Source organism: Boleophthalmus pectinirostris, unplaced genomic scaffold (assembly GCF_026225935.1).
Source record: "Boleophthalmus pectinirostris isolate CB_2022bp ecotype Guang Dong unplaced genomic scaffold, ASM2622593v1 HiC_scaffold_7, whole genome shotgun sequence".
NCBI classification, from domain to species: domain Eukaryota; kingdom Metazoa; phylum Chordata; class Actinopteri; order Gobiiformes; family Gobiidae; genus Boleophthalmus; species Boleophthalmus pectinirostris.
The window spans coordinates 13,295,334-13,309,745 of NW_026571473.1; the positions used below are offsets into that span (position 1 = coordinate 13,295,334).

A 14,412-nucleotide genomic window follows, 5' to 3' on the forward strand; every position below is an offset into this window, starting at 1 on the left:
TCTGTTTACAGTTTTAAATACGGCTTTTACATGAATATTGTGACGTGTACAACCACAATAAAAAGTGATTTGATTTAGCTCCTCCGCTCTTTCCTCTCCCCTCCCTCTTTCTCTCTTCTTCCCGTTGTCACTTCACTGTCGGCAGAAGAAACACGCGTCTATCCACCGGCCTGGACACACCGACACAAAAATCAGCTGTAAGTAATGATGATCTAGCCTGGCACAGATGACTGAAGTGTTGATAATACCCTCTCAAAAAACCCATGAAACGTTGTGTGGAAAATTATTTGTTATTGGCGCAAATCCCTGTGACGCCGACTGTATTAGCCCATGATGCTAAAGGCTAGTTCATTTAGCCGGCTGCTAAGGCTACATGAGGTTACAGCACTGCCTCCGGGAAGGCTCAGATTGTCTTGGATTTCACATGTAATGCCATACTGTTAATTTAGTTACAATCTCAGGTTTCTAGAGCTTTTTCCATCAGTAACTCACCACATTCTAGGGTGATGTCTTGTGTGACTGTCCCCAGTAGCTTAGTCGTGACAGTAAGGACCTTGAGCATGATGTGAAAGCTGTCTCTTTTAGGAGGAGTCACATATTTTTAATAAGGCATTATTTTCACCTCTTCTGAATTGTGTTTTTAATAACAAATGTATATGATGAGGTTGAAAAATTAAAAACCCTTTCTTACAAATGTATAGCCAAGGTTTGAAATTTCCCAACATTTACTGACATGTCCAAAGTCCAGCCCCATTGTCTCTTGTATAGCTTTATAAAATTGTGTTACAGATCAAAGCGGTTTTATACTTTTGTTCAGATTCTGTAGTTAATTGTTGATGAATATCTTTTCAATGGAATAATTCTATCAATTTATATTATTTTACTGTCTTCAAACAAATCCATACAATTATGTAGACATAGTGTATATGTTGCAAAATGCTTGTGTGTAATTGTTGGTAATTTTATATAGTGTAGGTTTCTGCCTGTGTTTTATGTAATAATGTGGAGAATTTGATTCAGCACCAGAAGAGTGGAAACTGTGAACTGTGAAGTGTTTCATGCTTTCCTCTCCTTTGCTCCGCTTTACAAAAGTTGTGGAGTGGACCACACCTTTAAGCTCAACAGCAGGCCAAGGTGAGTTAAATATTTGTGCATGCTAATTATTTTTTACATCTTTGTTCTGTTGGATATTTCTAAAGATTTCTGCCAGGTTGGTGCTCTAACATTATTTTACACAATCTTTCACACTGCATACATCTTGCAGCATTGAATTTTAAAGTAATGCTAATTTAGTTTTGATGAGCCACAACTAAAATATTCATGTTTATTTGAAATGATTGTAATAAAACAATATGAACTAACCTGGAAGCAAATTTGGTGTTTTGTGAACATAAATGCTCCATATCCATGTTCAGTCCAGCATGACTTCATTCCAAGAATTGTTCTCGGAATAAAGAGCAGTGTGGTTGAACCATTTTTACAAAAATTTTGAACTGAAAAGGGCATTGTAAAAAAACATGCTACTCTCAATGTTGTAGAGCTTTTTACATTAATCATTGTGTTTATATTCATATATCTGATAAGCATTTATATCTTAGTTAGTTAGTGATAGTGAGTAAAGTCGGAACTATGACTTAAGTAATTTTCTGTTTCAACCTATAGATCAGTGACGATGTCCCAGAAGATGAGTAACTCCTCTGCGGTGGATCAGTCCGAGCTCGAGGATGCTCCCTGCTTTGCTCAGTCGGGAAAGGGAGGTCGTAGCAAGTCCAGCTCAGAACAAAGAAATGAAGAGACCTCATCCTCTCCTGAAAGCCTAAACAGTGATGGGAACGGCAGCTCAAAAACCCGCAGACGAAGAAAACGCACTTCCAACGCTGAAAGTGGCCCTGTGGTTAAAGTCAATAAAACAAAAAATGAGGTTGAAACCCAGTGCGGCCAGAGTCCCCACTCCTGTGCAGGTTTGGCTGAACTGCAGTCAGAATGTACTAATATCTGGTTTGAACGGAGCATGTATGAAAGAGCCGAAAGCCGGTATCAATGTTGGTTGGCTAGCTCCTCTGTTGCTACTTTGCCTTCCTCTTCTGTTTTAAATAAAATTCCTCCTCCCACTACTTCAAATGTGGCTCCCATTACTACTGCTACTACTGCTACATGCCACCACAGTGATCAGGTTGCTTGTCATCATATAGTGCAGTCAGTCTGGGTCAACAAAAATGCCTTTGATCAAGCCGAACGCCATTTTGTTGAAACCATGCAACCTTCAATACCAAATTCTCTCAACATCCCTTCTCCACCTGATCGCATTGTGTCACCCAGAACACCCGATGAAGGATACCAGTCTCTTGCCCCAACTCCAGCTACTCCTATTATCCCTGTTGACGTGGTAATGCCAACACGACAGCCAATCAATGGACTTCCACGGATCCCAATGGAACTACTGCGAGATGTATGGCTGGAGAAACCGCAGTATGATCGTGCTGAAGCTGCTTTCTATCAAAACCAATGCAATAACAATTCGACCAAGAGATCCACCTGCCCCTCCACTAGTAGAGGCAGTGAACACCCCCAGAGTCTTGTGGAGGAGGAGGAAGAGGAGGAGGAAGAGGAGCTGGCTGTGGTTGAAGAAAAGCGAGTGGTTTCTCAGTGTAAAGCAGAGGTCTTCCACGCACTACACCCCATTCAAGAGGAAGAGGAGCCTGCTGATGTTTCAGACAAAGAGGAGAGTCAAGTATCAGGAGTCTGTTACTTCCTGCACCCCGACAATGAGAGACTATGGTTAGACAAGTGTCGATTTGATGCTGCTGAGACACGGTTTTACAGTATCCATAAAGAGGAAGCCAAAGCGATGAAGAGGAGCATCAGACCAGATATCGATGCTTCACCTGTCACCTCTACTACCCTGCAGGGGGAAAAGTATGGCAAAAGAAAATGGAGCTGGTCTTGCTATTTTTTCCATTTTCATTGCATATTCAAAATTATTTGTAAGTTACATGTTTTGTTTTGTTTTTATTTATATTCACATTACAAAATTATTGTTTGGAAAGACCGTTATTTTTGTCATGATTTTTAAATATATGTTTATTTTTTATGTGGTCTCTTCATTGTTCATTCCTATTTCCAAGTACTTTCCAAGCATTTTTTGTGCCTCATGCAGCCTTCCATAACCTTATTCAAACAGCATTTTGACCTTGATTTTTCAGATATTTTAATTTGTTACTGTTCTCATTTCAGAACCATGAGTGCTCCGGATTTTCTGGCTAAAGAGAAGATCTGGTTTGATAAACCACGCTATGATGAAGCCGAGAGGCGTTTCTATGAACGGATGAGTGGCACCTCAAGCACATCTCAAAGCACAGGAGTAAGTAGGGCTATACACTGGTGTTTTTGTCAGCTGTACTGTATGAACTAGAATGAAATTGAGCTGCACTTTGCACATATCAGTAACACTAGATTATAGGAACCACATATAAATTCCTAAATAATAGTAAAAGGATAATAAATGCTTAACAATTACGTCTGTTTGGGGTAAAGAAATATGTATCTATTCTTCTCATTAATAGTCTGTTTATCAGAATTGTTAGCATTTGTACATACATCTATAAGCCAATATTAAAAAGCATAAGCAAATTTTATAAATAGTAACTAATAGCTGAATAACTAATAAGTAGCATACCAATTACCACTTAGTTAGGAATTAAAATGTGGTCTAAAACTAAAGTGTTACCAAAATATCAACTGCAGTGGCTGCCATGCACATTATACAATATTCATACAATAACACACAATAAATAATAAAGATAACTGTTCAATATTTTTTTTTTTTTTAAAGGATCTTGGAGCCAACTCTATTCTTAAAGACATTGCCAGAGCCAGAGAAAACATCCAGAAGTCCTTAGCCGGAGTAAGTATTTTATGGTAATACTACTTTTCTTTGTGTTGGGTGAAGATTCATGAACTGTTGAACAATATAATAATACAAAGTAACTATCTAAGAAAAAGCTATTTAAAAAACAATCTATCCCCAGCGGCCACATGTAGTTTTTGTGTGTGCCATATTTGTAGTTTGGTCCTCAAGTATCCTGTTTCTTTTGCCCCCTCCTATTACTGTAACCCCCCCCTCCCCCAGATGAAGAACGCACTGAGTCAGCCTTCCCTGAACCATGAACAGTCACAGCTTGTAAGTGCTGTTCCACGGTTTGACCTAGCAGTAGTAGTTTTTAACCATGCTGATGTCACTACCAGCATGCTGAACTGAATTCATTTTGAAATGAATTAATAACTCAATATTTAACCATGTATTGGGTCATTCTGCTCTTGACAAGCATTTTCTGTGTGTACACATATATTAAACCTAATAAATGTAAAATAAAAACTTATCATTTTAATAAATGCTAACACACTTAAACGCTTTTTTCCCACAGAGTACAAGCACCAGCAGCAATAACGCAACAGATCAGAGTGAAATTATCTCACGCATCAAAAATCTGGAGCATGAGAACCAGAGCCTACACAAAGGTAAGCCTGTTGGTTGAGTTTTAGCTTATTAAAATGCAGTGCGTTCTCAAAGGTCCTATGTGTTATAATGTTGTTAACTCATCAAAAACATACCTAGAGTTGTGTTCTGTTTTATTCACACATGTTTGAGCAATACTTTATTGGTCTGTCTACATCTCCAAGCTCAAAATGCTGTTACACCTTGAGATGTCATGTAGTGGCATGTTTACAGCTACACTTTACCTTTTGTTCAGTAGAGATTGGCAATTCCTGGTCTGAAATCATCCAAATTGTTCCTGCAAAGGTGTTTGGAGTGTAAAAACCTAAATATAAATAGAAAAAACAAAAATTATAAATAAATAAAAATAAATCTGCCTGCATGCAGATTTATTAAACATGTGTGAATGAAACATAACACAACCCCAGGTATGTTTTTGATGAAGAAACAACATTATAACATAGATCAGAAAATTGAGCAATATGAGCCCTTTAAAGTATTGAAACAATTAAATAGTTTGAATAGTTACAATGTTGTGATACTTTACCAGTGGTGGAAGACCTTCGAGCAGCACTTTCTAAACTGGAGAGTCGAGTAGCAGTCCTAGAGAAATCTCCTGCACCTGTCACTTCAGCTCCTACTATCCCTGTCCCTTATACAAATGTAAGTTTAGCTATGCAATTCTGTAATAAAAACTAAATTAACATAAATTATACACTTTTTACATTTTGTTGGGCCATTGTTTAGGGCACTACTTTTGAGCAGAAGAGCAGCGGGGGTAATGAACCAGAAGAAGATGACGATGAAGACCTAGACCTCTTTGGCAGTGATGAAGACGAAGAGGCAGAGCGCATCAAAGAGGAGAGGTTAAAGGAATATGCAGAGAGAAAAGCAAAGAAGCCAGCCCTCATCGCAAAGTCTTCAATCTTACTTGATGTCAAACCTGTAAGTCAGATTTGTGCTTTGTTTCACTGAACTACGGCTGCAATGGTTACTCAAAATAATTGTGTCTAATTGACAATTAAAATAATCACTGACTTTTAATAATCATAAATCAGCACACTCCAAAGTGAATGTCTAATACACTTTATACACAAATATTCTCCATCTTCAATCTGCATATTTTACATTTTTATCTGGTTATAAATGTAGAAAAAATCATTCAAGTACAATAATATTAATCGCTGACTAGTTCACTACTAAATAAATTTTTGTTGCAGACTTTTTCCAGTTCCAGACTTTTTGATCTTACAAGTACTCCTTTTTTCATATTAGCTGATCAAAATTGTCTCTTTGTGTGTTTTAGTGGGATGATGAAACAGACATGACAAAGCTGGAAGAGTGTGTACGCTCGGTGCAAGCCGATGGTTTATTATGGGGTACATCCAAACTAGTTCCTGTTGGCTATGGCATCAAAAAGCTCCAAATTGCTTGTGTGGTGGAAGACGACAAAGTTGGAACAGACTTGCTGGAAGAAGAGATTACCAAATTTGAAGAATACGTAAGTGTTGCAAACCTGTTTAAAGGTGCATTGTGTAACTTTTTGGTGTAGGCTTTACCATCTGCTTGTCTCTATGTATATGTCATTGCTCTGCCTGGAATGTTCCATAGTATGACATTAAACAGATTTACCTTACATTGACACTACAAGTGGTTTACTGCTCAAAAATAGAAAATGAGGCATTCTGACTGTGAGCGGCGTTGCCTCTACACAGATCTGACCTGTAATTTGGTCTGGTTTGATCTCCATAAAGCTAAAAATGTTTAATACCATACTGTGAAACATTCCAGACTAAGCAAGAACATCTCCATTGAGAAAAGCATTTGACAGACCCTCCACCAGAAATGTTACACAGTGCACCTTTTAAATAATAAAATAACTTTTAAAAGTATAATGTTAAATGTATTTTTAAAATGAGCCACATAAATGTGTCCTGTGCATCTAGTAATAATGTGTTTATTGTGTGTTTTTCAGGTCCAGAGTGTTGATGTTGCAGCCTTTAACAAGATCTGAAAAGTGTCTGTTTTCCTTTTTCGTCATGCCTTGTTTCTGTGCTAATCCTGTCAACTGTTCACAAAAATAAAAATCTATTGCACTGTTGAATGAGTTTGGAAAACAAAATTACTTCTTTGTAGTTACTGTTGATACTTGGCAGCTAATGTCATCGGCTTTGTTAGATTTTAATATGATCTTTATTTTAACACAATCTGACCATAAAGAACTGATTTAGTTGGAGCTACACGATGATCTGTGCTGTTAAACAAGTCCCACTGAACACAGTCGCAAGCTAGCTAGCATTAGACAACAGTTCTTCAAACAAACGCACAAACAGGACCATGAATGATCACAGGCTCCTGAAAATGTTTGAATTTTGTGTCTTAATTGGGTTTATCTCAAAAAGTGTTTGCTGTGGTTACTAATGTGTGCATTGTGTCACCATGGTAACTGCTCAACATTCCAGCATACCATACATGCAGAGCACCCCAAGAGTGATGTCACTGCAACATATAATTGTGCTTGGTTTTTCCATTAAGGCTACATTATTACACATTTCATATCCTTTTATTTTGATGACATAACTCTTAACTGCACTGTACAACATTAGGTAAAGAGTAGCACAGTCCATGAACATTTTGGGTTGAAACTGCTAAATCTGTCTACAAAATTTATTTAGATTGCATGCTAATTTGAATCCCAAATTTTACCTCTCCCTTGATTTATAGCCTATTTGAGCACAGGACTACAGCTACTGTTGTTAGATATTTGCATCTTAAAGGAGGAGGTGTCAGCCCAGCCCTCTCAGTCGTAAGCCCATTGACAACGCACATAGCCATTGTGCATAGACTTAACCTTTGCCACCATCTGTCTGCTGCTTGGTACTAAACAAAATCAAGGCTATCTCTTCGTTATTATACTTAAAAGAATCAAACATTGAGCGGAAACTAGGATTGTAGCTTTTTAAATAAATAAAACGTTCTATTTAAATGTATCAAATTAATGAATAAAACGTATTTACCACTGCAGTTCCTGTTTTACTTATACACGTGACCTAGTGTGCGACCAATCACGTTGCAGAGCAGCGCAGCTCGTAATTTTGAACAGACGGAGAACAGAGTGTTGAGTGTCGCCTCTCAGGCACGAAGAAGGACCATTATGTGCAACTGATCCTCACTCTGCTGCATTCTGATAATGTTTTGAGTATATTTTTGGATAAAACGTTTATATTGTAGTGGTGTAGGTGAGCAAAAATGAGTACACACGTTATAACCCCGGGACCTTATCGAGCCACAAAATTGGTAAGTAGCAAAAACACTCCAACTGGTGTAGATTTCAGTTTACAAGCTTCTCAACCAGATGTAAAGTCTAATATTTGTCAGCTGTACTATTGTTCTTTATTTTAATCAACTATGTAGGCTATGAGCTGAGAGCATGTTTTTCAACTTTGTAACTGAATTACAAGTAAAAGGGATTGGCTGCTAGTCATTTTGTCTAGACTGGATTAATGACTTTAACAAGTAAGATTTATTGTCCCATAGTTATTGAAATTTGAGCATCTTTACTTTAAGTTGCATATTATGTTTTGATCAATTAAGTATGTGTGTGTGTGTGTGTGTGTATGTGTGTGTTTGTAGTTCATACCTTGTTCAGTATTAGGCGAAAATTCCCTCTGCTGTACTTTGTTCTCATTCCTTACATTCAGGACATTTTATTATTGATATCCACAGTATAACAGATTTTTTTGTTTTTGTCTTTTATGTGTCTTGACTTAATGATGGTTCTTTGCTTAAACTGTGATTCACTATCTTAATATATCTTACAATCATAAACACAAATATTCTGTTGTACTTTGTTCTCATACCTTGCATATCAGATATCTTATTACTGATATCCATCTCAGCAGACAGTATTGTAGAGTTTTGAACTTTTTTTGTGTTTCCTGATCTAAGTTTTAATAGCGCTTTGGTTAAACCTCACTATTGTCTCCCCTCTGTTTGCACAATCCAGTGGAATGAGGTGACTCGTCTCTTTCGTGCTGGTATGCCACTAAAGAAACACAGGCAGAATTTCAGACATCATACTTCATGCTTCACTGCCAACGCGGCTGTGGACTGGCTTCACCAACTCCTGCGCAACAACAGCAATTTTGGTCCTGATGTAACTCGGCAACAGACTGTACAGCTTTTGAAAAAGTTTCTGAAGAACCACGTGATCGAAGATGTCAAAGGTCGCTGGGGTACAGAGGATTTCGAGGACAACAATGGGCTTTACAGGTTAAAAAAAAAAAAAAAAGATAATCTGGGATGCTTACAATGAAATGTCAGTATGTAGAGTTTAAGTAGATTTTAAAACTGTATGCGTCATTACAGATTCCCTTCAACTTCAACACTCAAGCCAATTCCATGTCCATCACAAGTCCCAGGATCAGCTCCTGGCTCAGTTAAGAAAAAGCATTCATTCAGAGAGAAAGATGGATTCTTCAAGTTTAGAACAATCAGAAAACATGAAAAAGATATACAGACACAGGTAAAACAATATTGCACATCACATCTCACAAATGACTTATTTATTGCATGCTGTGCCATGTTGCAGTTCAGTGTTTCAACTCTTCTTATGGTTTGTATTTCAGGAAAATGCAGACCCTACTCTTCACACAGAAGAGGATGGAGCTGAGCACATGTCACAAAGGCGAGAGCTGACGGTGGAGGATGAACACACGATCTGGAAAGACATCACACTGACCCAGTAAAGATGCATTATAAAATCTCTTCTAAATAAATACATACTGTATTTCGCTATAGGGCTAGGTGATATGGCTAAAAAATAAAATCTCAGCTTTAGTATGGATATCTACCGGCAATTGTAATTGCAGAATAACCCTGCTTTGCAATGAAGAAAGTCAAGAGTAAACTTGTTTCATAATAATCCTAGATTTTATGATTTTGCAATTTTTCTAAATCTTGATTATTCAAATTCAAATTAATTTGAATAATTACCCAGCCTTATGTCGATATATAAGCTCTTTTTATTATTATTATTTTTTATATCCACCAGCTGATGATATGATATATAGATTGAGTATTTTCTATGGTTGTCCTGGAGTGATATTCAGTAGTACTTTGCTTAAACAATGTCTCTTTATTCTGTTTTCTAGTTTACAGAGGATTTTGGGAGTTGCATCACTGGATGAAGTTTTAGATTACCGCTCTGTGAATCCGCAAAACATCATCCATAACATGACCAAAGTCAACAAACATGGAGTGGTTACATTGGATGATAAAACAAGTATGTCTACATAATGTACAATTATTAGAACAAACCCGCATTGTATCTTAATTGTGTCCCTGCATTTTTGTAGATGATCTCCCGCATTGGGTTTTGTCGGCTATGAAAAGCTTGGCTAATTGTAAGTTGTAACCACTCTTACATGTAATAGTACACAAGCTTTTATAGTGAGTAATGTTTTGTTTCTGTTTTTTTTTTTTTTACACAGGGCCGAAGTACGACAGTGCCCAGCCGTCCTATCCAGGCTTTGAGAGGGATGTCTTTAAAACAGTGTCTGACTACTTCTACAGTCTTCCACAGCCATTGCTCACATATGAGTTGTATGAGTTGTTTATCAATGTTTTGGGTAGGTGGACTATTTTCTGTTTTCTAATGAATACTTCTTCCAACTTTGGGATTGCAATTTACGATACAATACTAGCATATTTCTATGTTACTCATAATACCCTTTAGTGTTCTGATTTGTATTTAAAACCCTAACCAAGGTTTTGGTTCCCGTGGATTCCTAACAGAAATGAGTAGCTTTTTGTTCTGTATTTTTTACGTTTGCCTGTTAGTTGTCTGTGCAGCTTTTTGTTTATGACTGTGAAGTTTGCACTAACTCTTCCCTCTCCCTCCCCAACCTTGTCTGCTTGCACTGAAACCCTGCCTGCTGTCCTTCTACCGCTCTCCCTGTTTGCATCCACTATGTGTTTAGTTTTTTGCGGTTATGTTGCGGCGCCCTCGTCTCAGCAACTTGGGAAACGAAAGAAGCCCGACCTCCCCTCTGTGCCCCCACCGGCCAAGGCATCGTTTCGGTCGACAGAGTGTCTGCTCCTGTCACTGCTTCGGCAGGGAGGCTGTGATGAGACAGAGTCCCCAATGAGAGAGGTGCTTGGGGTTCAGCTGCAGAACAGAGGTCTCGGTGATGCTCTGTTAGGGGGAAGCTGCATGAATCTGAGCACCACAACTTTTGTAAGACCCAGAACCCGGAGCTGCTCCTTGGAGACCATTTTAGATGACTCTCTGAGTCAGAAAAAACTTTTTCAATCTAGTGACTGTCTGGAATTGTCTGCCTCAAACAAGAGTGAAAGTTCCTGCCTTACAACACCCAGTAGTAGTTCAGACTTTACATGCAACTCTACCCCTAGTACCTCAGGGTGTGCTCCAGAAGTACGCTCCCGAAAAAGACTGTCTCTCTCTTCTATGAAAGGGCTTAGATCGGCTCAGAGGATGCGCTCTTTGAGGCCTCGCAGTGTGGGAAGTTGTTTGGATATTGTTGTAGAAACGGGAGAGGAGGAAGCTAAGGAGAGCAGATTTTCAACACGAGCAGCTAGCTGTCTTGATGTGAACACTCCAGCTGCCCAGCAACCCCCCTTCTTGCCCCCCTGTCCTGCTTTCCCCCCTTCTGCGCTTGCCAAAGCACACGGGCCCTCTGCTGCCACAGGACCCCGACCTGCTGCCAGCACCTCCAACCTGCAGATCCCCCGAGCTCTCACTGTCACGCGGCGCTGTATCAGCACACTGGATGTGTCCAAGCCTCCGCCCCCTCTGTCACTGTTCAAACAACCTCTCCCTCAGTCCAAACCTGGCAACAGTAAGGCCTCTCTTTATCTGTCTGTGCTTGTGTTTGAGTTTGTTTAATCATACTAACCGCTAACATCTAACCATACACAGTATTCTCATGTTTAGTTCTAACTGTTTAAATATAATGTACGTAATACATAGCTGAGTCTGTTCACTGAATTATTAAACTGAAAGACAATAAGACAAATAATTATAACAAGACTGTAGTTTAGCATTTCAGTCTTCTGTAATTTAGAAAAAATAGATTGTGTTACATCATTCTTATGCTCCTGATCATTCATATGTCATCCATACATTCACAGTAATGGTCATGAATATGATCCGGGTGCACACTAACCTGCTTTTTACTTTTACTGCTGTGTCATGTCTCATTATGTGACCCTGTTTTCGTAGGCCTTTTACAGCCTCAGTGTGAACGCATGGCCATTGAAGCACTGCAGCTGTGCACACTTCTGCTGCCCCCCGCCTCCCGCCGTAAACTCCAGCTCCTGATGAGGATGATGTCGCGGATTAGCCAAAATGTGGACATGCCCCGCCTCCACCCAGCCATCGGCACTCGCACACTGGTGAGGACAAACAAAAGCTCCTCTTATTAATGTCCTTTAAGGACTATGTTAACCAACTTCTTTGTTTCTGGTAGATGGTACACACATTCTCAGGCTGTGTACTAGGCAGTGCAGAGGAATGTGATTTGGATGAGCTGCTGGCCACCAGACTGGTGTCATTTTTTATGGACCACCAGCAGAGCATTCTTTCAGTCCCAGAGTACTTGCTGACAGCTATCGGGGACCACATTCGGTATCTACGCACAGTACAGGTACAATCTGAGCTTCATTTACTATGTTATAGAACAGCTAGCGTGCAGAGTACATACTTTGAGATCCATAGTCATATACAGCAGACAAGGGACTTTGTCTGAACCTCTCGATGAAATTAAGACATTTCGAAGTATTTTCTCTAGAAGGTCTTCTGCCACATTTGCTGCCACATATGGTGTAAAAAGCCTGTAGAATCTCAAATGTCCATAGATGGCTCCTCAGCTTAATTAGCCTCTTGCATGGTCTCCATGGATACGGGAAAACCAAGCAGTTAATTTCACACAACTCAACAGTCCCTAGCTGCTTAAAATTCCATGAGATGACGTTAAAGACTGCTGAGTGTGTGAACCAGGTAGCTATAAAAGCAGCCAACCACTTAGGACGACGGTTGAGGCTGGAGTTACAAAAAGTACATATATTAACATCACTTAACTGTCCCATAGAAATTAGTTTAACTCTGTTAACACCTAAATAACCAAATACATGCTCCTATATGTGAATGGTCATCTTCTCAGGTCCCCATTGGCCCTACTGCTGATGCTGGGGGTGAAGAGGAGATCTCTGTGCCTCTGCCCATCTACGCCTTCTGCCGTCAGATCAGTGGAGCCGAGTTTGAACAGCAGAAGACTGAATCTTTACAGCAGGCCATGGAGGAATTACTTGAAACACTCCTGACTGACCAGAATATAAGTGAGAAGGATAGACGGAAAAAACTTAAACAGGTAATAAGATGGCTATTCCTACAGAAACGGTTAATAACCCACATGGGACACTGTTATACAGATTCACATGCAGCAATTTGGTACTTATATTGTCCTGTGTATGGTTTCTTAGCCACATCTAGTGGTGATTGAAGTGAATTTTATGCATAAACCCAAAATAACCTCCATGTTTAACTGTAGTTTAGAGCCTAATATGTCATCACTGGAGTAAGATTATAATAAATTTTTTTATTAAGAATACCTCCTACTCATTTTAAATATTAAATTTGAGTATTTTCCATTGATCATGTGTCCTTAAAGGTGGGCTATATGTAACTTTTCTGGTCACGAGGGGGACTGCCAACTTCATGTCTCCATGGAGATATCTTTTTTCCCTGGAATGTTCCACATTATGGCATGTTGTTGTGAAACGTCCAGCAAAATATATATAAAAAAAGAAAAACATTAAAAATTTACAAAAAAAATCTATATATCTAAAATGTGGTTAAAATGAAATGATTGTTTCTTCTTCAGTTTCAGAAGCAATACCCCGACATCTACAATCGCCGTGTCCCTGCCACAGACCAGAAGAACAAACCAAAGATTAAACCTCCGCTCCTCAACATCAAGAAGACCAAAGTTTTTAGTATCAGGAACTGAATTTTTTATTTTTTTATTTTTTATTTTTTTATGTAGTTTGTTGAAGGCAGTGGACTGAAGACCCTTTTTTTAAATTGTACATAACAAGGTTTTATAGAAAGTGTACATGTAAACTGTAATTGGTACACTGATGGGTGTTGTCATAATTAGCTAGAAATTAGAATTAGCAAGAAAACTTTTAATGCAAGTTTGAGTTCTCACTTATTTTAATTTATAAAGTGACATTGGGAGATTTTAACGGTTTAAGCTTAATTATTCAAAATACTACAGTCTATTTACCTGTTTTTGTAGAAAGTTTTTGTGTTGTCATAACGTCTGTAAAATATTTTGCACTATACTTTTATTGTGGCCAGATTAGATTGTTCTGAAAATGTTTTATTTATAATTATTTAATGTTAATACAGTAAAAATGGTTTTGGTTTCACACTCCTGAATCTAAATAAAGGTAGAAATCCTAGGACTCATATATTCGATGCTCAGATTGGTGCAGTAAAAGCTTCACTTTCAGATCATTTTGGTAATTTAGTTTTAGTTTATTCCCATTTAATCCATAATTCAATATTTCCTTGTAATGAATGGTAATATGAAGTATTTGTTTGACTGTGCTTGTTTTTTTCATTTTTACCTCAATGTTTCTGTTACACGTGCTCATACTAACAGTGTTTTGGTATTTTTCATTCATTTACATTTTTTTTTACTATGCAATATCCTGGAAAATAAATCTGTTTAGTAATATTTTGCCAGACAATGTTTTTATGGTAATTTTCATACAGTCTTAAAAAGATCAAAGTTAAATAATCAGCTAAAGATGCACTATGTAACTTTTCTTACCGATTAATATAAATGCAAGTTATTAGTTTGTTTGTCACAAACACACGGCATCAGCGC

General features: G+C 38.3%; 2 protein-coding genes across 4 annotated transcripts; both read left to right on the plus strand.

The window, feature by feature from the left end:
- Positions 1–85: 85 nt before the first annotated feature.
- Positions 86–6,599, plus strand: eef1db (eukaryotic translation elongation factor 1 delta b (guanine nucleotide exchange protein)). Of its 2 annotated transcripts, none has more exons than XM_020938070.2 (8): positions 86–197; positions 3,235–3,361; positions 3,833–3,904; positions 4,425–4,518; positions 5,046–5,158; positions 5,243–5,440; positions 5,802–5,996; positions 6,471–6,599. In XM_020938070.2, exons 2-8 carry the CDS (start codon positions 3,239–3,241, stop codon positions 6,507–6,509), a joined length of 834 nt encoding a protein of 277 aa, XP_020793729.2. In that variant the 5' UTR covers positions 86–197; positions 3,235–3,238; the 3' UTR covers positions 6,510–6,599. The 2 variants fall into 2 exon arrangements, with proteins under 2 accessions (XP_020793729.2, XP_055020531.1); XM_055164556.1 differs by lacking the exon at positions 86–197 and adding an exon at positions 219–2,921 and having other exon boundaries at positions 3,204–3,361.
- Positions 6,600–7,609: 1,010 nt separating this feature from the next.
- Positions 7,610–14,228, plus strand: depdc1a (DEP domain containing 1a). Of its 2 annotated transcripts, XM_020938141.2 has the most exons (12): positions 7,610–7,792; positions 8,502–8,767; positions 8,864–9,020; positions 9,124–9,239; positions 9,649–9,779; positions 9,853–9,900; positions 9,988–10,125; positions 10,477–11,355; positions 11,739–11,911; positions 11,986–12,162; positions 12,679–12,885; positions 13,399–14,228. In XM_020938141.2, the coding sequence occupies exons 1-12, from the start codon at positions 7,745–7,747 to the stop codon at positions 13,522–13,524; spliced, it is 2,466 nt and encodes an 821-aa protein (XP_020793800.2). In that variant the 5' UTR covers positions 7,610–7,744; the 3' UTR covers positions 13,525–14,228. The 2 variants fall into 2 exon arrangements, with proteins under 2 accessions (XP_020793800.2, XP_055020811.1); XM_055164836.1 differs by lacking the exon at positions 10,477–11,355.
- The last annotated feature ends 184 nt before the right edge of the window (positions 14,229–14,412 follow it).

Bases quoted from the DNA above. Each gene is read 5' to 3' on its own strand.
- depdc1a (XM_020938141.2), top strand. From the start codon at position 7,745: ATGAGTACACACGTTATAACCCCGGGACCTTATCGAGCCACAAAATTG. The intron at 9,780-9,852 runs GTATGTCTACAT...GCATTTTTGTAG, and splicing joins TACATTGGATGATAAAACAA to ATGATCTCCCGCATTGGGTT. The intron at 12,886-13,398 runs GTAATAAGATGG...TTTCTTCTTCAG, and splicing joins GACGGAAAAAACTTAAACAG to TTTCAGAAGCAATACCCCGA.
- eef1db (XM_055164556.1), top strand. From the start codon at position 1,673: ATGTCCCAGAAGATGAGTAACTCCTCTGCGGTGGATCAGTCCGAGCTC. The intron at 5,441-5,801 runs GTAAGTCAGATT...TGTGTGTTTTAG, and splicing joins TCTTACTTGATGTCAAACCT to TGGGATGATGAAACAGACAT. The intron at 5,997-6,470 runs GTAAGTGTTGCA...TGTGTTTTTCAG, and splicing joins TTACCAAATTTGAAGAATAC to GTCCAGAGTGTTGATGTTGC.